Source organism: Orbicella faveolata, unplaced genomic scaffold (genome assembly GCF_042242905.1).
Source record: "Orbicella faveolata isolate gen_17 unplaced genomic scaffold, um_ofav_v1 contig_3, whole genome shotgun sequence".
Classification (NCBI taxonomy): Eukaryota; Metazoa; Cnidaria; class Anthozoa; order Scleractinia; family Merulinidae; genus Orbicella; species Orbicella faveolata.
In genome coordinates this window covers 17,135,001-17,158,147 of record NW_028301558.1, presented here as the reverse complement: position 1 = coordinate 17,158,147, position 23,147 = coordinate 17,135,001, and the positions used below count along the sequence as shown (strand labels likewise).

General features: G+C 41.2%; 4 protein-coding genes and 1 non-coding gene across 5 annotated transcripts in view; 3 read left to right on the top strand and 2 right to left on the bottom strand.

The window, feature by feature from the left end:
• The first annotated feature begins 3,576 nt into the window (after positions 1 to 3,576).
• On the top strand, positions 3,577 to 4,804 carry LOC110062237 (uncharacterized). The gene has a single exon (XM_020769118.2). It carries the CDS (start codon positions 3,620 to 3,622, stop codon positions 4,595 to 4,597), a length of 978 nt encoding a protein of 325 aa, XP_020624777.2. The 5' UTR covers positions 3,577 to 3,619; the 3' UTR covers positions 4,598 to 4,804.
• A 389-nt stretch (positions 4,805 to 5,193) lies between these two features.
• LOC110060814 (uncharacterized) overlaps positions 5,194 to 23,147 on the bottom strand; it is a 67,043-nt gene continuing 49,089 nt past the window's right edge. Inside the window, exons 30-43 of the mRNA XM_089297336.1 lie at positions 13,680 to 13,741; positions 12,653 to 12,781; positions 12,155 to 12,215; positions 11,988 to 12,052; positions 11,408 to 11,483; positions 10,881 to 10,933; positions 9,838 to 9,963; positions 9,482 to 9,557; positions 9,087 to 9,187; positions 7,862 to 8,311; positions 7,661 to 7,774; positions 7,003 to 7,066; positions 6,660 to 6,755; positions 5,194 to 6,105 (exon numbers count right to left, since the gene is read on the bottom strand). Of these exons, the coding sequence (XP_089153462.1) occupies positions 5,869 to 6,105; positions 6,660 to 6,755; positions 7,003 to 7,066; positions 7,661 to 7,774; positions 7,862 to 8,311; positions 9,087 to 9,187; positions 9,482 to 9,557; positions 9,838 to 9,963; positions 10,881 to 10,933; positions 11,408 to 11,483; positions 11,988 to 12,052; positions 12,155 to 12,215; positions 12,653 to 12,781; positions 13,680 to 13,741 (1,710 nt within the window). The 3' untranslated portion in view covers positions 5,194 to 5,868. The remainder of the gene's footprint in view (positions 6,106 to 6,659; positions 6,756 to 7,002; positions 7,067 to 7,660; positions 7,775 to 7,861; positions 8,312 to 9,086; positions 9,188 to 9,481; positions 9,558 to 9,837; positions 9,964 to 10,880; positions 10,934 to 11,407; positions 11,484 to 11,987; positions 12,053 to 12,154; positions 12,216 to 12,652; positions 12,782 to 13,679; positions 13,742 to 23,147) is intronic.
• Trnas-uga (transfer RNA serine (anticodon UGA)) lies at positions 12,539 to 12,608 on the bottom strand. Its single transcript has one exon. It is a non-coding gene; the product is annotated as a tRNA-Ser (tRNA).
• LOC149106683 (trace amine-associated receptor 7d-like) lies at positions 14,580 to 15,792 on the top strand. Its single transcript, XM_089297340.1, has one exon. The coding sequence runs from the start codon at positions 14,580 to 14,582 to the stop codon at positions 15,552 to 15,554; it is 975 nt and encodes a 324-aa protein (XP_089153466.1). The 3' UTR covers positions 15,555 to 15,792.
• LOC149106682 (histamine H2 receptor-like) lies at positions 19,084 to 20,871 on the top strand. Its single transcript, XM_089298357.1, has one exon. It carries the CDS (start codon positions 19,299 to 19,301, stop codon positions 20,283 to 20,285), a length of 987 nt encoding a protein of 328 aa, XP_089154483.1. The 5' UTR covers positions 19,084 to 19,298; the 3' UTR covers positions 20,286 to 20,871.

Genomic DNA, 23,147 nt, shown 5'->3' with positions numbered 1-23,147 from the left:
TTAACTGAAGCTCCTATATTTTTTTTTCCATATAAATCATCCCCGATCGAAACGCCAGGAAATATCTCTGCTAAACAATTACCCTGTAAAGATCTAACATCAATTGCAAAAGTTGAAATTACTAACGTAGAGGAATCATCAGGCTTCTGTTATTATTTTTAAAAAAAACCAAAAACAAACAAACAAAAACAAAAAACGAAAAAAGCAAAAGCATAAATCATAACAAACGGATTTGACGTTGCTGATAAGTAAACCTTATTTACATTTACGCTGGACAAAGGTGGAGAGAAAAGAGGGCCTTGTTCCCAGGTACCATCCCTGGATTGGAGCTTATTTTTTCTAACCCTCAAGCTCAGTGCTACCTGTTTTCCGTCTTTCACCGACAGATGGGACGACAGAGAGTAAACACGACGTACCATCCTCTGTCTTTGTTGTCACAGGCTTCAAAGAAATTGAAATTCCTTATTAACAGCTATGAATTAACTACGAAACTCCGAAACACGTAAAGTTTTTAGAAACCTGGGACAGGACTAAACAAGAGAAAAGGATGGTATACCCGTGTAGGAGTGCATAATATACACTTGCTGATTTCGTTTTTGGCCGCGTGTGCTGGGTTATAATACATGTAATTGGTGCAGAAGTTGAATGTTACATAAATTAACTGACATACTTCGCGCGCCGGCTCTGATTCGCCAAAAAACTATCGTTTATTGTACCGGTAAACACATGGTTTCCGATACTCAGCAATACTCAGCTCTAAGTGAGAGCTAGAGAACTCAGAACACTAGCGAAAACATGAGCTTTATTGATATTTTCGACTTTCACTGGCTGAGATATCAATAACACGAATTTCTTTTAATTCAACATATCCATAGAAATTTGTAAGATAAACAGGACCAGAATGTAAATGCTTGATCTTTTTTAATTCCCATGGCCAAAATTTTTTCGCCTATCGAGGTTTACGCTTGGGTTTAGAAGAAGTTTTAAGCGCTTTCAGTGCTTTCCACGGTCTGTGGAGGAGGCAGTTCTGACTACAGCTGGACTTGAATGATCAATTTGGGTTGTTAAAAAAGCACGTAAAAGATTTCTTTCGAATTAGCATTAAGCTCATCAATAGTCTTCAATGCATGCATGCATGCATAACACTATAAATGAATTAAGCCGGCAAGAGCGATAGTTTTCATTCAGCAAAATACGGAGAACCACGAACTTCATAGCCTTCAACATAAGTAAATAAAATCGGAATAAATTTCAGAAGCAGCGTATCTAGAACTAGTTTCCAGAACGGCTCGTGATTTACAAGCTTTTCTTGTGTTCTCCCAACATCCCGCGTGGGTTATTACCCCTATAAACCCATAGAAAGTGTGGTCTATTGCTTGAATAAAGTATGATCTCAGAGGTAAGATCTTTTCATTTGCATGACTAAAAAAAGTCAATTTCCAAGTTTCTTATGAAGTAAGCCTTTTTAATATACAGGTCTGAATTGTTCGAAAGGTGGATAACTCTATCATTATCCAGCGGACAGCGTGGTTTGTTTTGTTAACGCTTACCGGATAGTGAATTATCCAGCTTTCGAACAACTGGGGAAGCTGTACAACGGCACTCTTCTACCAATCGCACGTTTTGAATGATTCTCGCGGGATGTACCCTCGCATGCACCCAGGATTCCAGTCAGGTCCCGTTCACACGTATCCGGATATTTTTGAATCCGCAACTTTTTCTTTCCGGATTCAAAAATTTCCCCGTCCACACGTAGCGTATTCAAATCGGATTCACTTGTCCACACGCATCCGATGGTATCCGGATTCACTCTAGAGAAACTAAGCTACACGTTGTGCCGCCATATTGGTTTATTGTTCGGTAAGAGACCGGACAATATTTTGCTACGTCATCGGATTCGAAAATATCCGGATTCACCGTCCACACGTTATCGGATTCGTTACGGAAGCCGTATCCGGAAAGAAAAAGTTGCGGATTCAAAAATATCCGGATACGTGTGGACGGGGCTTCAATCTAACGCTGTGATCAGGGCACGTATATTAGAGAGTCAACTCTAAAATTCTAGATTCAGGCCTGCTCACACATACATACAAAAAATTATTTCTACGTTTTTTACAAGCGCTCCTCGACAAGGCAATTTTCTTCAGTCGCGACTTAAATCTAATTCTCACAAGCTTGTGTGTGTTTGTTCTACATTTAAGCTTTGAGTTTGATCCCCGTTGGAGAGGGATTAGCACTGGGTAATCTGAATTTCAGTGCAATTAAAACAGTTTCGGGATAAATATACAGGCTAAGATTTACTACATTCAACTCATAATGTTTAGTTTATATTCGCGCGAAATTATCCTTGTCTAGTTGCACAATTTTCGTTGCATGCGCGCCGTTTTCGATTTAATTAAGAAATTTATGATCCGACAGATCTTCTACTCGCCACGTGAAAGACTCGCGGGATTATCTTAAAACGTCAGAGTTAAAGAAAAAGTTATTTTCAGAATATTGCATAAAGGTCAAAAACAAACCGCTGAAAATATAGTTACATCTGCCGCGCCCCGCCACGAATACATATTTCAGAAGTGCAACTGAAATATACAGTCTGGTTGTGGAAGATTGCAGCTCAGTTTTTGCCTACAGCATGCGATAAAACTTCATATTAGCAGGTAAAGTTCATTAATGACTTTTATCGCTTAGTTATGGTGCGATTCTTACTGCAACTCTGTCAAAACTCTCAAAACGTTTTCTAGCGAGTAACTTTCTAAGTTCAGACTACCCACGAATGAGCTAGAATCTATAGAACAAACTTTGATGAAAAGCGTTCTTTTTGCGAAAGTTCCGTAAACTAAAACCTGTTTACAAAACAAAATATTTTGTTACCATGGAATTCCACCCCACTGCAAATGTTAAACCCAATGTGAACCATAAAACTGACAGACGTTATTTAAGCGGATAGCAACGGGTTAAAAACATTAAACGAAACATCTAATCGCCCTTTATCAGGTATTGTAGTTCGCCCTCGTTGCTGAAGAACTGAAGTTTCCAGTGGAACGACGGCAAAGTCGTTGCGTAAAACACCTTAGGCTGAGGAACACAAGTGGTCGTGTTTACGTTTACATAGCTAAATAAAAGATAAGCTGTACGTATAAAGACGTGACAGGTATCCTGACAGACCGAAAAAAATGTTACAAGTTCAAACTTTTACGAACCAGTATATATAGAATTCAGATGCGTAGAAATGAAGCCTTAATAGCTCGAAGAGTCATTATCAGTGATTCACCCCGTGTTTTAATTCCGCGCATTCGTGTTAACCTTATGATATATGCATGAGTCGTGTAACTTTATTCTACACCGAGGACAAAGAGTATAAACTAAGCTACGATCACAGATTATCTTCACGCGAGTCCGGCGCTGATCTAATGTAATTTTACGAAATGCGATTTTCCTTAAAGTTGTTGTATAGGCTGTTAAGCGCAAGTGTCATGAATACAAACTGAAAGTCATCCATAGAGAGTATGGTCTTGATGTACCGCCAAGTTCTCAGAAGTAACATTAAGATATTTGTGTGGCGAGCTGTAAGGAGAATTAAAATTTTAAGCTTTTTTCCCTTTGTTTGCAGAGCGTGAATATGGAATCAAACTTGACTTCGAATATCACGCAGGTCGTTTTGCCGGCGGACTTGGCAGAACAGCAGACGGGGCGACCGTGTTTTTTACCAGGAATTGCACAAACTGTTCAGCTACACTTCTTTTACTACTCTAACTTCTTGCTCACACCGGTCACCACTCTGCTAGGTCTCTGGTGCTTCCTGTCAAACGGGCTTATCCTGATTGCCATTCTCCGGGGTGGACTTCGAATCAGGCCAGGGTTTCTGTTGCTGTGTGGTTTGACCCTGACGGATGTTCTGTGGGGAGGGCTGGTAACGCCTGTGTACGTAAGATTCAGGGTCGCAGAGTTGCTGAATGGCAAGGTGTGTTCAAATCGCAGCGATTGGGATTCACCTCTCATGGTAACGTCTTTCTTTTTGTGCTTGTTTTCTACGCTGGGTAATCTTGCCGTGATGAGCGGGGATCGCTACTTAGCTGTCGCTAAACCCATGTGGTACAAAACTACCGTGACGAAACAGCATGCAATCTGCGCGTCCTGCGCGGTGTGGCTGACTTCAACTGCAATGGTGGTGTTGAGGCAAGTGCACTTGTTTCCTCTCAGAGCGCTCGAGGTCTTTGAAGCGTGTTATGTTGTCGTCTCGTCCTGTGCGATTATAGTTGTCCAGTTGACAACTCTAGTGGCCCTTCGCAAGCACAACAATGCGGTGGCGCACGCAATGGAAGAAAGCGCTCGAGTAAATGCTGTTACCCGTCATAACACAGTCGAGCGCCAGCTGGCAGTCACTACTCGTCACGTGGTTAGTTTTCTGGCTCTGATTATCCTCCCTATGGGGTTTTTAGTGGGTTTATCACAGATTCTGTCATGGAATTTCCACATATTTGTGGAGCCATTGTTCTTCCCAATCGCTACTCTTTGCTCTGGTATAAACGCCGTGTTGTATTACAGGGGAAACTCCCAGATTAGGGACGGCATCATTAAACTTGTCAAATGTCAGTGAATGTGTTGAGGTGCTGAGGAAATGTTCTGGAAATTCCAACTCCGAGGGTGACAAATAATCAGCTGATAACCGCTCTGTTTACCTCGCTTAGCTTGAAACGATCCAAGCCCGTTTAACTTAATTCAAGTTTGAGAAATTACAACCAAATTCTACGGAGCATTTTATTGTACGCTGTTTCAAGTCTCAATCCAGTAAACGCTTCATGACAGATGAAACGATGCGTCCCTGAACGTATCGCGAGTTTATGGGTTTGAATGCCATTGAATCCTTGAAGACTTTGGACTGCTGACAGTCGGTTTTTTTCGCTAAAGGTCACTTAGACGAGTGTTTCGTCATCGCGAACGCAAAAGGGTGGTATGGCCGTGGCCGAGTGGGGACGAAGGCGAGACGGGCTGTATGGCTAGGGAGAGAAGGCGAGTTATTTTTCATTTCGTGCGTGCCGCGCCATGTCTCGTCCCATTCCCCTTTAGGCTAAAGCGTCTTGTCTCTTAATCCCTGCTGAATTTCGAGAGCAAAACAGATTGCCAGCAGTCTATGAAGACTTTGACTGATTTTACTTCCTTGAATTTTCTTTGGAATTCACGACTGTAAAGTGATTATAATCAACTAAGTTTACTTCTTTATTAGTACACTGTAGAATCAATATACAAAATTAAATATCAAGAAGAATGTTCATGATCACGTTAACAAAACTTAACTCCATTCTGCTGAATTTACGTTTTACAATTACTGATCAAGTAAAATTTCTTCAGTACATTTGCATAACAATACAAAAACTGGAGACTCGAGGATATAAAATGTGAAAACCGCGAGAGAACAACGAACAGTGTAAAACGAGGAACACTTCCTGTCCAGGAAAACAAAACAATACTTAATTAATTCCAGTTTGCAAAACTAAGAGGCCGTTTTGTAATTTGCTTTGTTTAACCACTCGGTTGGTTTATATGAAGCTAAATAAAATGGATGACTTGGTGTCATATTTCTTAGCTTTACTTCAGACATATTTCTATAAAAATAGAATAGAAAATTATCGCTTCGTGTTTACTAAGTCTGATGCAAACAAGAGATGACATTTTAAGAGAAATTACTCCTCTGGTTCATGCAAACTTCCCCGTCTCCCAAGCGCACTCTCTTATTCACATCTGGCTATGGGACAAGGAGGGCGAACTTTGTTTTATATAGTCACTAGTACCACGGCTGTTACTTTTCTGCACGCAATTGCTTGGGCATCCTAAGGAAACACCAAAATGGCTATTCACGATGCCATTCCGTCAGCGGAAGTCCAAACAGTCTATATCCGACGCCACGCTTTCTTCATCAGAGTCAGAATCGCTAACAAGCATTTCTGGCAATAACACCTGCTTGCTCCGTCCTCTATCATCGGAATCCCGTCGGGAATTACTCGGGTTTGAGGGCTCTACTCGAGCGTTCGTATTGTCGTCGCCTTCGTCTTCTTCGGATGAGGACCAAACCTCCCACCGATCAAAGTCAATTGAGACATACGGCAACTGAGGCGCAAAAACAACACGTTAATGGTGAAGCACGAGAAGTTTATGATTTTGTCCCCCTAGAAGCTCGAGGTAATCAAAGTTACCAATAAGACTTCGTGTCGTCCAATTCGGTCTGTAATCATACTCGTGATAAACAAATCGGATCCCCGCTGTGCGGTCGTCCGATTTTGTTATCACTTTTATGATAACAGATCGAATTGGACTCCATTCAGTCCTATTACCATTACTTATTTATTTCTGGCGATAGGTTCACCGCATTTATGTCAGACGGTGGATTCGTGGAAAAAAAGCTTGAGAAAGTAGCTTGAGCAAACAAACATCTTTATTGCGATTCATCTCCCGCTCGAAGAACGCGCCTGATCACAGAGATTCGTGTAGTATGTTACTCGTTGATTGGATTTGAACTTTCGTGTACGAGTGAAAACCAGCCATGATTTTACACAAATCTCAGTAAAGCCATGGGGTCAAATCCCAGACTTTTCCCTTGCAGAGCACGAATTGAACACGGAGAGACTTTTTTTTATCGGGTTTTTACGCCCGTATTTCCTTACCTTTTCTTTACTCCTCAGTAGCCGCGTCCACACCGCATGGTTTCTCTTCTTGAGCAAAATTTGCACCTCGGCGCCTTTCACCACCACCACGCTACGCTGCAATGGTCAAATAAATGAAAATTAATAATAAAATAAATTGAAATAGAATGGATAGGAATTTGCAGTGGCACATCCCACGGAGAGGCTCTTCGTTCATTGTTTCCAGATCGAACTGGAATTTAGAAGTGTTGGTTTCTGTGGAGGGAAGAAAAGCTGAGACCCCTGAGAAAAACCCACGGAGCAACGCGAGAACAGTGGAAATAAATATATCAGTCGGTGTACCAACGATAAAATAATTTCTCACCTCAGAATCGATGTCTTCAAACAATTCCAAGTCGAGTTCGTACAGTGAGCTCCCCATCTGCGTTCTGGTAAAAAACGACAATATTATGGCCAAGTAAGACAGGAAAAAGCTATTTTTAGAGATCGTACCCAGTTCTCCCGCAGATGTTATCGCGCATGATCCCGCGCGTGGAAGTTTCCATGAAAAATGAAAATGTACCTACGTACACGTCTGTGCAAAGCCGCTTAAGCCGTCCACGTGATAATATCTGTGCCACTGTGTGTACATACACCTTATTCCAAAATGGCCTCAATTTTAGTATTCTTTTGTTTACGTGCAAATTAGCCCTTGTTGCCTCGTTTAAGGGAAAATATTCTTTTGAATTTCGAGTTTAAGAACGAGGCAACAAGGGCTAATTTGCAAGTAAACAAAAGAATACTAAAATGGCGGCCATTTTGGAATAAGGTGTATTGAGCTTAAGGAAAAAAGACAACAAACAAACAGAGCCGTCCATCTCGTTTATACTGATGAGTTTCAAGACCTATCTTCTGATGAACGAGAAAATACCATCATAAAAGTTTTCGCAACTTCGATGGGCAAAACGGGAAACTTTGTAACGTTATATGCCTGACACTTGACGTGAAATTGGCGAGTTAATAAGGAAATAAGCCAAACTAACCTAAATAAGAGCCTGCGAGCAGTAATCTCGGTCTGCTGTCTCTCCACACCGCGCAGCTTCACACAAACTCGCACCAGTTCCCTTGTTTGTGACCAAACTGTTTTTGGATGTAAGCTTTATACCGAGGAAAAGAAACGAACATTCATTTAGTGAGGAATATCCAAGTTAGTGTCGGAAAGAAACTCATATAAACACACCAACCTAAATGGCACTACATTTGCGTCTTCCACAGTAGAAGGCCTTGAGTGATTTATCGGTCTTGCTGAAGCACCGGCAGTTTTTTGAATCCTTACATTATCTTTGGCAGCTGCTTTTGCAGATACACTAGCTGGTGACGAAGCATTCACAGACGCAGCGTTCTCATTCTCTTTGTCACTGTCCTCCCCTTCCAATGGCGGTAGATCATCTAACTCATCACCACCACCATTAACCTCATTATCTACCAGGCCATTAACCACTCTATTTTCAGAATCTTGGTTTTTGTCGCTGCCAGGAGAGGTCGAGCATCCCTGGGTCCTACTAACAGGCGTTGGAACTTGTGCATTGGTGCTCTCAAAATTGCCGGCCGCTGACCCAAGGAGCCGTTGTAATAAATCCCCGCATACACGGCGCGAGATGATACCTAAACGCTGCGTTTCATCAGTCATAAAGCTAGAAAAACAAGAGAGGTAATGGGGTAAGTTATGACAGCTGTCCCATTATAAAGGTTCGGAAAGAAGGTAAACACGCACGTACCATGACATGCGCGGATGACACTCACACGACGCTTGCGCTTCGCGCGCGAACATGAGCTCCTCGCGCCACCTGCGACACTTACTAGGGGAAGTTTTGACAATGAAAACAAACAAACAAACAAACAAACAAACAAACAAACAAACCAACCAACCAACCAACAACCTTCAGGTAAGACTACTTTCTTATCGGATAACATAAATAACAAATTATCCACGCAGTTATTCTAGGATAGCATAGAAACTCCGCATTCCTAATAAAACGGCAGACAGACGCATAAAAAATGTGTCTTCCGCGTTTTTCGAGAAAAGAAACTTCTTTTTCCCGAAATCTGTCAACTAAATAGATAAAAAAGTACTATCTCAGCTGCGCAAAGAAAAAAATGAAAACGCAAACAAGAAAATGTCCACAGTGTACACATGACTACTCGGAGGCGCGGTGTCCTTATGGTTATTGCGCTCGTCTCCGGATCGAGCGGTCTGCGTTCGAGCCCTGGCCAAGGACCATCCAGTCGTATAAATGGGTGCGGACGCACTTAACGCTGGGTGTAACCCTGCGATGGACTAGCATCCCATCCAGGGGGGAGTAGGAATACCCTTAGTCGCTTCATGCTACAGAAACCGGGATAAGCTCCGGCCTGATGAGCCACCTGGCCCGTATGCACACTTTACCTACCTACGTACACACGACTAACCTCCGTAGTGTTCCAATCATTCCAAGTCTCATCATAATATCTCTGTTGTACTGGTTGTTGCTAGCGAGAGTCTTCAGTGTCAGAGCGCATTGTTTTATGACCTGATTTAAAACAATATGAAGTGCGTTAAAATGCTTGGAGTGTCCTGCTTTCTAAAATATGAATTCTACTAAGGTCACTGAGATTTGGAGGAAGGAAAGAAAGGGGGAACTAGAGTGGGGGAAGGAGGGGGACACTAATGGGCAGGGTTGGAATACGAAAAAAACAAACAAAAACAACAACAAACAAAAACAACACGACAGTATAGGAGAGTCATGGTTTACAATTTTGTCTCTCTAGCAATGTACTTCTGTTTCTGATCGAGCCACATAAATAAAAGTTTTACATGGTCCTACCTGCTGTGATGGAGATTCCTGGAGTTTTTTGCAAATGTTCTCTATACCTCCATACTGACGAATGAAATTGCGGTTTCTGAAGAAAAGTAAAGAATGTTCCAAATGAAATATTGGCGAAAATATTTCTCTACAATGAAAAGATTTTCTGTGCTAAGTTACACCCTCTTACGACAGGTTAACAAATATTGAGCCCGCGCTTTATAGCAATAGCGTTGCTAAGCAACATGACGTCTGCCTGCACGGAAGTCAGCTAGGTCGAATGTGCGCGACATCATTATAAAACAACAAAATGTGGTTGACAAAAAAAAAAAACACCCGCAAACAACAACAACAACAACGGAGTAACCTGCACTCACTTTAAGTCAATAGCTAGCATTCCAAGTGTCCACGTTGTACGTTCTAAAACATTTTCGTTGACTGTCTGTGTTACCAGCTCACAGAGAGTCTTAAGGCCACCACATTCCTGTACGGCTTGGCAATTGCTGTAGGGAAAACATTATTCTTTGTTTGTTTATAATAGTATAACATACACATGAAATACTTTATTTCGATGAAAGAGTTGTGTTCGTTCTACTGCAGACCATCAACGGGGATTCAGAATCAAATTACAATCAAGATTTCTACGTCCCGTCGGTGATCACACAAACAGAGTTACACTGTTGTTTAATGCTTAAGAAATAGAAAACGTTCTCCGTTTTTGTATCGAGTTATAAACACGAGTGTAAGTTTGAGATAGTGAAATAGTGTCCCCAATTAGTTTTTTTTAAAGCTAACTGAATACTTATTACACTTAAACTGATAAAGTCTTTCATTCATTCAGAGAAAGAAAAATGCTGTGGGAACACGAGCGATAGGCGAGTGTTTCCACTGCTTTTCCGGGTTCTTCCAAACTTCACGAGTGTTTCTATTATTTAAATTATTCGCTGTTGATTTCTGAGGTGATACTTGATTCGGCCTTTGCCTTGATCAACTATCACCTCACAGAAATCAACAGCGAATAATCTAATTCTTAATTCAAAACAACCTGTAAGAAAGCCGTAGTTCTGTGTTTCTCTCGACTATTACAAAGCACGAGCTGTAGACGCAAAGTTTGCACGAGCACAGATAATTTCTGTTTTGATAATCGAAATAAACTATTCCTTACGTTTTAAATCTAAACAACACGCGCCATGCTGCAGCTCTCGTAAGGTCTCACATGAATGGCTTGAAACCCTTTGAAAGGACAAAACAACAAACAACAGAAACAATGCCCCCTAGCCCCAACACAATAACAGCTGCTGCAATGACGACAAATAGAATTACAAGCTTACGAGAGCTGCTGCACTACTGAACAACACACACGACAAGAAACTGTGATCCAACTTTTCAAGCAAATACAACAGTTACAACACTCCTTTACCTGTCATTGTCCTGAGCAAGAGATCCAACAGCCCAAGCTGCTCTCTCCAGGACCTGAAATCACAGCACCAAAAAGTCTTGTTTGTCGAAGGCTTCAACTAGCCCTCGTGTAACTCGAAGGCTTTCCGATTGTGGTCCGGTTAGTCTTCGGAGTACATGTATTAAGCTCTTCCATTCTAGTTCAAATAGTCCACGTGCAACCTCGTCCCCAGAGGAGAGACCCTGAGAACGAGGTTAGTCCTCGTGGTACCCAAAGGTTTACCGACGTAAGATCGGTAAGTTCTCGTTAGTCGTACAACACCGACAGCTTTCCGTTTCTGGTTCGGTTAGTCCTCATAGTATGGTTCAACTAGCCCTCGTAGTTCGCGAAGGTCGACCCGAAAGCTTTCCAATCGTGGTTCGTTTAGTCTTCGTAGGACCCGAAAGCTCTCCGATTCTAGTCCGTTTAGTCCTAACAGTGCCTGCTGGATTGGTTAGTCCACGAGCAAACTGCAGTTGCGCGTGTCAAATCAAAGAGATACAACTTACTTTTTCATCAGAGGCGTTCTTTAGAAGTTCGCACAAAGCCTTGATACCGCCACGAATCCTGGCCTCATTTTGATTCCTATTAGAGAATCATAAGCTACGCTTAGAATAACGAGTGAACGAGAAAGAATACAAATATCTGATAGAAGAACGAAGAAATGAAAGAGAAAGTAAAGGAACAGCAAAAACAGAAAAGATGAGAGATGAGAAAATGTCTGATCTTAAATTGTAAAATTTACCCAAGAGCACGCTCCCTTATTGGTTACTTCGAGGTCACATGACAGTTACAATAAAATTGTTTCACGCCAATGGTCTCTGAGCGGGCAACATTGCTAAATCTATGACGTCGTCTTGAGGGTAACAGTGAATGTTGAGTTTATTAGACTTTATTATTACTATTATGTACGACAGTTTAACAAGGGTGGATAAAAAGAAACGTCAGATAAAGATAGCTCTGCAATAATCCTACAAGGCACTAAACGAATTTTGCAAAGACAAGAAGATAAAGTTAACGAAAGCAATGCCCTATTAGGAAAGAACACGTTTTCCCTGGCGAATGAGTAAATAGGTTAATGCTAGTCACCTTTCTGTAACTGAAAGATTCTTCAAAGCCCAGGCTAAGCTTTCTTGAGCAGCGCTGTCGCTAATCTAGGAACAAATGTCAAACCAAACAGCGGGAAGGTAAGTTACATCATTCAATTTGGAAAATTCTAAAAGGCAAACAGACATTTAAGATGTTTGTCGTCGCACCTTTCCTAAAAGATAGCACATCATTTGAAGTCCACCTTGGTTTCTAACTTCATCGCAGTTACTGAAAACAAACAGTGATAAAGACATTTTTTTGTACTGTTGTAGTCGGCCTTATAATGTGAGTATGAAGTGTTGTTTGAAGAAACAAAATTAACGTCATCTCCAAAATTCAAAAAACAAAAGTGTTAAAATGCTGTTGTTTATAGTGGTGAATGCGCTTAGCTACACCTAGCTAGTTCACCAGAATACCACTTAAACTGAGAAGAACAAAAACAACAACTAAACATGATGGGCTTTAAGATCCCAATTGGCAGGAGGCAGACCTGTTCGCTATATACAAACAGGACTTGAACAACGGTCTACTGAGAAACAACTCCAGCTAAGTGGTCAAAGCGGGACTTGAACCCGCGACCTCTGGATTTCAAGTCCGGCGCCCTAACCACTCGGCCACGCCGCCTCCTCCTCTAGCCGCATACGGGCTTTTCAAAGTAAGCTCACCTTTCATTTTCGAATGATAAAGATGCGAGACTTGCTAGGACGTGCTGTAGAATCAAGGGGTCTCTGTTTAAACTCAGCAGGCGGCACAGCGCTTGGATAACTCCACAGTCCCTTAAGTCATCTTTTAAACTGAAAATTAACACACTTTGATTAGGAAAACACACGAAACTTAACAATAAAATAACAATATAGAGCCTGGAGCAAGTGCAGCTTTGCAAAAATAAGGACGTCTGCAAGCCATGGAGAACACAACCATTCCCGGACTTTTCATCAACCACGACCAACGAAAAGAAAAGAGACTAGTTTACGCTTTAAATTTTGCTTTAATTACATTTGAAGAACGTAATTTTTACTGCCCACAATAAAGCGGTCGTTGTCAAGAGCACACATTGTCAAAATCGGCAGGTTGAGTGACAACTAAACAGAACATTTCTTAGAAGAAAATAAATTTTAATTTTCACGTTTCCCTGAAGTAACAGAAAAAGATCGGTGACGTTATCTTGAAAGGAAGCAACCCTGAACAGGAAAGTTTTGTTAGCAGTGTACATACAACATTAAACTGGATTGTGCCTTGGCTGTGCAATGCAACTGAGTATCGCAGCTCTTAATAAAGTTCACACAGCGCACGACGACCTCGTGGTGAAACATGAGAGTTATTGAAAAGTTGATACAAAGTGACGTGGCATTCAAGGAAGAGAGGAAGATTGGATGGGGGAGTGCCGAGAAACTTTCATGGCCGATCAGTGATGACAATGAACATTATCTACGATCAAAAAATGTGTGAAGAATAGCATTCATTGATTTGTTAAAACTGCAGTTTCTCTTCTCATCTCTCTCTCTTTTCTCTCCCCCTCCCACCGTCTCTTACTCAATCCCATCCTCCCTCTCCACCCCTCACTTCCCCTCTATCTCCGCTTCCTCCCTCTAGCCCCTCCCTCCCTCCCTCCCTCCCTCCCTCCCTCCCTCCCTCCCACCCTTCTTCTCACTCTTCCAGAAGCCTTCCTTCCTTCCCTGAGAGCAAACTAACCTTTCACTATTAATGACAATACTCTGTACTTGCTTGACAATTTCTATTTTCTTCGCTGATTCCTGAAAAAATAATGCAAATTGATAATCTTTATCATCAATACTTTGCGGCGGTTTAAATCTTTCACGTTTCTTGTGGGCCAAATTGTTGTCGTTTTCTTCAATTTATTATTTAATGATACAAAACATTTTGTTGCTGTTGTTGTTTTAAAATTTCCAGAGCTTGTGGGACTCCAAACGCGAAAGATCCATTAGCAGCTTTTGACATTTTCATTGTCCACATTGTCAGCCGCGAAGGGACCGAAGGGTTCCACGAGGAAATACGCGAAGGCTTTATGCAGTGGTCAGCGGAATTTACAAAAACATGGACGTTCACGGCGAGGAAATTCTTTCCCACCATAACTCTTTTATTTTACATTAACTCGTTATTATCGTTATTATCGTTATTTATCTACGAATTTCACAGCTACCATGTGTCAGAAATAAGATTTGCAGCTCAATACGTATTCAAACTGGAAACTCGCCATTGCGGTTCACGTTCTCTTGAAAAAAACTTTGACAGAGAAAACAATTTTATGACAGAAGAAAGCTAAGTTCGACTAGATAGCAATTTTAAGGCTGGTTTCCATATGGTAGCTACGATCGCAACAGAAAAACTCGAGCGGCACTTACAACTTCGCTCCGCGAAGTGAAATTAATATTGATATTGGCCTCAAGAGATAAAAAGTGGTTATAACGACCCATCAAAATCTAAACACTGAAAACTGTCTTGAGCCACATTAAGTCTGCTGGTTTTAGGATAAAGAAACACTTCTAAATGTATTAAGAACAAGGCAAGATCAATGGTTCAATTTAACCACTCTCAACTAATGACTTGAGACGGTTAAACCAAGCAACAAACATGGCCGAGCCATCGAAGGAGATTTACGTTTCTGTTTCTCTTGGTATTCTCTCGGTTGTTATCGTGGTGGCAAATTGTTCCGTTTGCGCTCTGGTTTGTTTTAACAAGACTCTACGAACCTACACAAACTGGTTGGTATTGTCACTCGCTGTGTCAGACATTCTAACAGGAGGTGTTTTGCTACCTATATTACTCATCAAGCCCAAATCGCTTGTGACAGACTACTTCATTACCCTAATACTACTCTCTGGCGTCGCTAACATTTGCGCCGTGACTTACGATCGCTATGTTGCTATAATCAAGCCACTAGTCTATCGGTATCGTGCACCGACGTTTTTCAAAAGAGCCATCGTAGTTTCGTGGCTGATTCCAACCATATACACCGTACTTCCGTTAGCCTGGGACAAGGATCCTACCAAAACAATCCACATTGTGTACCTTGTTTGCTTGGAGTTCCTTGGCGTTGTCTTGCCTTACATCTTTGTAACCTTCGCCTATGTTCGAATATTCAGAGAAGTGCGACACAGCTTATCGATGAGGAAAGACTTTGAATCCGCGAGAGAGCAGAGAAAGGAGCGTCGACGTATCTCATCAGACGCCCAGGTGGCGAAAGTCTTTTGCATAGCCTCCACAGCATTCTTACTCTCTTGGTTGCCGATTTTGTACTTAACTACCGTAAACAGTATTTTGGTTCGGCCGGACCTTAACCCTGGTGTTTTGGTCATCATTTCGCTTTTCACAGTAGCGACTAGTTCGCTTATAAATCCACTAATATATGCTTTCCTAAAGCCGGATTTCAAAGTGTTCATTCAAAATTTCTGTCGAAAGACTTCTCAGAAGAAAGTCGTGACCAAGAAACCTAACATTCCTTCCTCGTCTCGTCGGGCAAAAACGGAGAAGAAAACGAAGCAAAAAGACCAGACAATAAAAAAACGCGAGACCAATTCATCGTCAGAGTATGACACGAAGTTGTAAAAATACTCTGGGACTTCGACACAGGATTTCACGACTATCTCCTTAGTTGTTCTCATGAGAAAAAGAACGACGTTCGCTAAAGGACGGTTTAAACTTCCTGTCAAGTCACCCACGTCAGCAACGGTAATAAATTTAACAAGTTGACGTCAGTTTTCCATGCGTCTGTCCGGTTATTGATCATGAATTTCGTCATAACATTGTCAAAGTCGCCGTGGATCACGAGGCGATAGCCGAATGGATCCGCAGAGTACTTTGACAATGTTATGACGAAATGCACTGTCAATAACAGGACAGACGCATGAAAAACTGACGTCAATTTGTTTTTTAACGATAACAAATTGTAAATTGTCCGCTCTCGCTTGTTGACGCATCGCATAAATTATAAATTCATATGTCTGTCCGCATATTGACAATGAAAATTAGCCAATGAGCGCGCGAGAATTTGTGCAGTTATCGTAAAAATATCATTGAATTACAAGCCTTAGTGGTTCGCAGCTAGCAAAGCTATTCTGTGCGAGCTGCTATTACTTTAACAGTATTATTTAGTTTAGTTAAAAGAGAGAATAACAGGAAAAAAAAAGGAAATTAAAGAAATTTTTTGAGTAGATAAACAAAATTAAAACAAAATATTATATATAACACATAATGTAGAAATTAAGTAGCAAAACGTGGTTGTTGACATAAGACAGTAGAGGCAGAGCGAGTTAACAATAATAATTGAGAACGAAATGGTTAAAAGAGGCTCTATACTAATACTAATTAAAGAGCGAGAGATACTTAGAGATTTCAATATAGCGCATATAAACAATCATCTCAATTTCGAGAATTTGCAAGCGCACTTTACTCAATTCTCGTTTGAAGGAGGTCTTCCTTAATTCACCGCTTGTAGCAGCTCTCTACTTCTACCCATACTAACTTTCGGGCTTGTCTTTTTGAATGAAAAACAAAAATTCGGTCAATACGGCAAGGTCTTGGTTGGAGATTTTCGCCTAAAGACCTCACTCTAGGTTAATAAGTGGTTAAAACTGGAAACATGAAAAGTTCGCCGTTGCGGTCGACGTTCACTTATAATAATTTGCGAAAGAGGAAACAATTTTGTGGCAGAAGAAAACTGAAATGGTTTTTAAAAGGGTCTCTAGCATTCTTAAGGCTGGTTTCATATGGTAGCTACCATCGCTGCGATCGCAATAGCTAAACTCGAGCGATGCTTATAATTTCGCTTTCGTGACGGTTAGTGTGGACGGTAGACCTAACCGTAGAAATAAAGCTGCGTTTTCAAACTCCTCCGGCGTGGTGTCGACAGGGCCTAACACCATAGCAGACACAACGACGACCTGCTCGTGAGCTCAAATATTTGTTTGGGCAATTGACATAAACTCTTTCTAAGTTTAAAACACATATTTTTAAGCCTTTAATGGATCAAGACCGTATCAATCATGTATGTACCGTAAATTAGGTTCAATTTTTTGCTTGTTTGTTTGTTGTTGTTGCTCTTCTTTTTAAATGCTTGTTTTTAAATAATCTACAGAATGGCTGCAATTTTTAATGTAAATGTTTAGTATTTAAAGTACAATTTTATGAATAGCTGTATTTTATATGTAAATGCTGATCGCCAGTTAATACCAGTGATCCAGTGATCACTGATTGGCCTTTCAGGTTAAATTAAGTCTTTTAGTTATTTATTTTATTTATAATAAACGCCTGGGAATCCATTAAAATGTCATTTTTTGACTTTCCTGTCAAGTTTTGAAAGAAGATTTTTGATAAGGGGTAAACCATTTGACTTTCGAGGGAAAGCGTGGGTGATTTTGAAAACAAAAATTATAGATATACAGTCGTGTTTGTACCAAAAAAAAATTCATGCAACAAAAAAGGATTCGCACAAGTTCAGTGAGCCGAAAAAAAGCATGGCAAACACGTCCCCCCAGCCCCCCAAAATACTCCTAGTGCATGTTACAAACATTAGTGCCTGTAACAAATCACCCATCCCCCCTCGCTCAAAAGTCAAATGATCTACCCCCAACTGGGTTAGTGAGACAGCTGCGACAAAAAATTGTCACATCTATTATTAACTGGCATGAATTCTGTCAATTGCATCCGCTTGTTTTAGGATAAAGAAACACATCTAAATTTGTTGAGAACAAGGAAAGATCAATGGTTCAATTTAACCACTCTCAACTAATGACTTGAGACCACACAATTGCTGGTTTTCAGTGTCACGCAATTCAAAATAGATCAAAATAGAAATCAAAACCGGTCAATAGATAAAGTCCAGAATCTGGGAAATGAAAGAATGTAAATATGCAAAGACTCTCGCCAAAATTCTGGTCACAGCAATTTTTCTTATGCGAGATATGCGGAGAAATTTTTTACCCAAATTTACAGAGATTTGTTTGGAGACGCCATGCTGGTGCCCATCCATATGGGCACCAACATGGCGGCCGAAATCCAACAGAAACATCTGTCACTGAGTTTTGCTACAAAAACGTGAATTTATTCCTCGAGAAACTCTAAAACATTAAAATAATACTTTTTCTAAGACATGAACTGCTCAGATAGCCAAGTTCCCCGAAATAAGACACGTTTTTAACCATCATAACAGCTCTCTAGTCCGTCACGTAAATGCCGCATCACGCAAAAGCTTAGAAATTCAAGCGTTGTGTATCACAAAACCAAAAACCCATTCGGAGCGAAAATTTGTATGAATATTAGTTTTCAGCTGCTCTTATACATCATTTAAGTAAAATCTCAGGAAGATCAATAGTTTTGTAGTTCGAATTTTAGTGACGTCATGTGAAAACCAGCTATAGGAAACCATGAGAGCAATTCATCGTCAGAGTATGACAGGAAGTTGTAAAAATACTCAGGGCGTTCGACACAGGATTTCACGACTAACTAACTCCTTTGTTGTTCTCAAAACTTTTGTGGCAGAAGAAAACTGAAATGGTTTTTAAAAGGGTCCCTAGATAGCATTCTTAAGGCTGGTTTCATATGGTAGCTACCCTCGCTGCGATCGTAACAGATAAACTCGAGCGATGCTTATAATTTCGCTTTCGTGACGGTTAGTGTGGACGGTAGACCTAACCGTAGAAATAAAGCTCCGTTTTCAAACTCCGCCGGCGTAGTGTGGGCCTGACACGATAGCAGACACAACGACAAGCTGTTTGTGAGCTCAAATATTTGTTTGGGTAATTGAGACAAACAGATAATAAACTGGCGCCTGGGAATCCATTAAAATGCCATTTTTTGACTTTCCTGTCATGTTTTGAAAGGAAATTTTTAATAAAGGGTGAACCATTTGACTTTTGAGGGAAAGCGTGGGTGATTTTGAAAAGATATAGATATCCTGCAATCATGTTTAGACCAAAATTCATGCAACAATGCCGAAAAAAGATTCACACACGTTCAGTGAGCCGAAACAAAGCATGGCAAACACGTCCCCCCCAGCCCCCCCCCCAAAAGACTCTTAGTGCATGTTATAAGCATTCGTGCCTGTAACAAATTACCCACTCCCCCCTCGCTCAAAAGCCAGATGGTCCACCCGCAAGTTATTGAGACAGCTGGGACAAAAAATTTTCATATCTATTATGAATTAGCATCAATTCTGTTTATTGCATGTTGTTTAAGTCTGCTCGTTTTAAGATAGAGAAACACTTCTAAATGTATTGAGAACAAGGAAAGATCAATGGTTCAATTTAACCACTCTCAACTAATGACTTGCGACGGTTAAACCAAGCAACAAACATGGCAGAACCATCGAAAGAGATTTCCGTTTCTGTTTCTCTTGGTATTCTCTCGGTTATTATCGTTGTGGCAAATTGTTCCGTTTGCGCTCTGATTTGCTTTAACAAGACTCTACGAACCTACACAAACTGGTTGGTATTGTCACTCGCTGTGTCAGACATCCTTACGGGAGGTGTTTTGCTGCCTACATTACTCATCAAGCCCACATCACTTGTGACAGACTACTTCATTGCCATAATACTACTCTCTGGCGTCGCTAACATTTGCGCAGCGACTTACGATCGCCATGTTGCCATAATCAAGCCGCTACTTTACCCGTATCTCGCACCGAAGCTTTTCAAAAGGGCCATCGTAGCTTCGTGGCTGATTCCAGCCATATACACCGTACTTCCGTTAGCCTGGGACAAGAATTCCACCAAAACAATCCACATTGTGTACCTTGTTTGCCTGGAAGTCTTTGGCGTTGTCTTGCCTTACATCTTTGTAACCTTCGCCTATGTTCGGATTTTCAGACAAGTGCGACGAAGCTTGACCGTGAGGAAAGACTTTGAATCCGCGAGAGAGCAGAGAAAGGAGCGTCGACGTATCTCATCAGACGCCCAGGTGGTGAAAGTCTTTTGCATAGTCTCCACGGCATTCCTACTCTCTTGGTTGCCGATCTTATACTCAACCACCGTCTATCATGTTTTGAATCGGCGTGACCTTTTTCCTGGTATTTTGGACCCTATTTCGCTTTTCACAGTAGCGACTAGTTCGCTTGTAAATCCACTAATATATGCTTTCCTGAAACCAGATTTCAAAGTGGTCATTCGGTCATTCATTCGAAATTTCTGTCGAATGAATTCTCAGACGAAAGTCGTGACGAAGAAACCAAGCATTCCTCCCTCGTCTCGTCAGGCAAAAACAGAGAAAATAACGAAGCAAAAACACCAGACAATAGGAAAACACAAGAACAATTCATCGTCAGAGTACGACACGAAGTTGTAGAAACACTCTGGGACTTCAACACTGGATTTCATGACTGTCTCACTTGTTTGTTGGTTCTCAAAGGCAACAAGAAAGACGCTCGTTATAGAAACGTTTAAATTTCCTGTTAAGTAAACCACGAATTCAAGTGATAAGGGCCGATTTGAACGGTAAGACTTTGACGCATGCGACAAGCTTACGACAGACCTACGACATGACTTAAGACCATTTACACGCGCACGACATTTTCTCAAAGTTAAATATGCAAAAGTTTGCACCGGGATTTACGGAGCGACAGTTCTAAGGGACCGTTCATTTTTTATGAGGGAGGGGGGGCTGGTGGGATTTGGGAAGCACCATTTAAAAATCGCATGACCCCCCCTCAGCTTACCAATTTTTTCACATGGCCCCCCCTTATAGCGGACATTTTTTGGAATGACCTCGCCCCCCCAAAAAAAATTGAACAAACAATATTTAGATTTCAACTTTTTTAATATTTCTCTTTTATCCCCCTACTTCACGTTATTGTGCTCACTATGAAGACACTGTTTACAATCTCTATTCGACAGAGAGCTGTTGTTTAAAAAACAAATCAAAAGAAAGAAAAGTCTATTTCGGATCTCCTAGTTATGGCTCGCCCTGAGCGTGTGGCATTTGGCGTCTAATTGGCATCTTCCTCATCTGAATTGATGAATGCAAGAGTGACGTCACTTGAGTCATCTTCTCCCCCAGAGTCAATGGCATCACTGTCGTACTCATCATTGTCACTTTCATCCGTTTCACTGCTGTCAGCACTTGCCCTGTTGTCATTTTGTGTCAATGTCCTGGCATTTCTCAGTGTTGGTTGGCCAGCTCTGAGAGGACTCTTCTGCTGCAAGCATGAATGTCTTACAATTGCCTTTACTTTCTCACTCTTGCTGCTTTTCAAATGCTGCTTCAGCCCGTGGTGGTTTGAGTACTTGTTTAGTTCTGGAACACGTAGCTTTCTAAGCTTGGTTAGATCTTCGCACAACTCAGTCCAAGGATAATCCTCCTCCCTACTTAACTTTGCCTTTTCTTCTGCTCTCTTTTTCCTTTTAAATTCCAGCACTTCAAGATGCTGAAGATAATCCACCACAAACTTCGATTTGACAATAAACTTATCTGCAAATAGAGCAACGCTCTCTGGGTCAGATAAAACCAGCCTGCCACTTCCATGCTCGTTCTTCTTTATATTGTTAATCCAATCGGGGAAAGAGCGCATTACTACATGAGCATCATGAAAGAGGCTCATTCCAAAATGCGCAATAATGGCGAAAGCGACGAGTCGTTTAAGAAAAGGTTTACAGCTGAACGATCCAGGCAGTTTGACATCTTACAAGCAAAAGAAGCAATTTTTCTTGGTGCGGATGGCTGTTCAGAAAGGGCGAGTGAGTTTTCCATGCAAGGGTACCAGTTGAAGCCCAGTGATGGAAGAAAACTGAACTTCTCCATCAAAGAGCACAGAGCAATGGTGGAAAAGTTGAATGTCATATTGAAAGATGTAAAGGAACATGATTCCACACTCTTTCAGTCCAATGGGCTTGCTTTAAAGCAGGGCGAAGAATTTGCCCACAGTTTTAATGTAAAACAGATCAAATGTACAGAAGCTAAGTTGACGAAGGTCACGCAGGACATGGAAGCACTAGAAAATAAGAAGAGCAATTATAACAGCATACTCAAAGGCATACTCAAACAGCACATCAACAAAAGGAGATGGAAAAAAGAAAACCGCAGAAAGTCAAATGAAAGAAAGAGTAAGCGGACTGGAAACAACGTCCAACGAGTTTATGGAATCTGTGTTGGAAACCCGCTAGGAAATGATCTTCCACAATGCCTTGTGTACCCTCCTAGAACGGCCGTCCCGGTAGAGTGTCTTAAAGTTGAGGATGTTGCCACGTCGATATTTAGAAGAGATGGGCCATACATCGCACAGCTCTTGGAAGGGAATTATTTCACCAATGCTGCAAGAAGCAGAATCACCACCAACCTTGAGCGGGAAGTCAGAGATTATGTTTACACCTTCATGTACCCTGAAGAGTACACTCTGACGGAAAGCAGTACTGCTTCTTGCAGCATTGGTGAAAGAGACTCCCATAGCAGCACAAGCGGCGACGAAGAACTCGACGACAGCGGAGATGAAGATGAGTGCCAGTGAAAGTTGCATTCGAAAATAACAGTGTTAAATACCTCTTTTCAGTAGCTACAAATGCTTTTAGTCGCTAATCGTTTTTTTAAAGCAGAAGGAAAGTTTGTAATAAATTTGTATCCTGCCTTCTATGTTTATTCTATAGCAATTTTTTTGATATTCAAACATTATGCCATTTTAAAGTTTTACTAAAATATTTCACGTGACCCCCCCTTTTTCCCTTATTTTTTTGGGATGGCCCCCCCCTCGAAAACCATTTTTTTTCGCATGGCCCCCCCCCCAAATCCCACCAGCCCCCCCTACCTTATAAAAAATGAACGGTCCCTAACAAACGGTAAACAAATATTTTAGCTGTCCTGCGCTTTGAAAAAACTTTCTAACGAGATGTTTTTCGCTTTAATCTGTTCAGTACTTTTCGTGAAACGACTTCATGTGAATAAGTCAACAACAACTTCGTCCGCCATTTTGACGCAAGAAAACTTCTCCTTCGTCCCCTACTCAGTAGAAATTTGTCACAAAATACATCATTTCCCATCGATTTCGGCTACGATTGTCGCAGCGTTTCAAAACATGTTTTAAAATCCTACGACAATTTTTTTGACGAACACAACAGTCGTAAGCGAGTTTTAGGTTTTATTTACACGAAATAATTCATGTCGTAGGCCTGTCGTAAACTTGTCGCACGCGACAAAGTCGTACCTGTAAATCGGCCCTAA

Bases quoted from the DNA above. Each gene is read 5' to 3' on its own strand.
- LOC149106683 (XM_089297340.1), top strand. From the start codon at position 14,580: ATGGCCGAGCCATCGAAGGAGATTTACGTTTCTGTTTCTCTTGGTATT.
- LOC110062237 (XM_020769118.2), top strand. From the start codon at position 3,620: ATGGAATCAAACTTGACTTCGAATATCACGCAGGTCGTTTTGCCGGCG.
- LOC149106682 (XM_089298357.1), top strand. From the start codon at position 19,299: ATGGCAGAACCATCGAAAGAGATTTCCGTTTCTGTTTCTCTTGGTATT.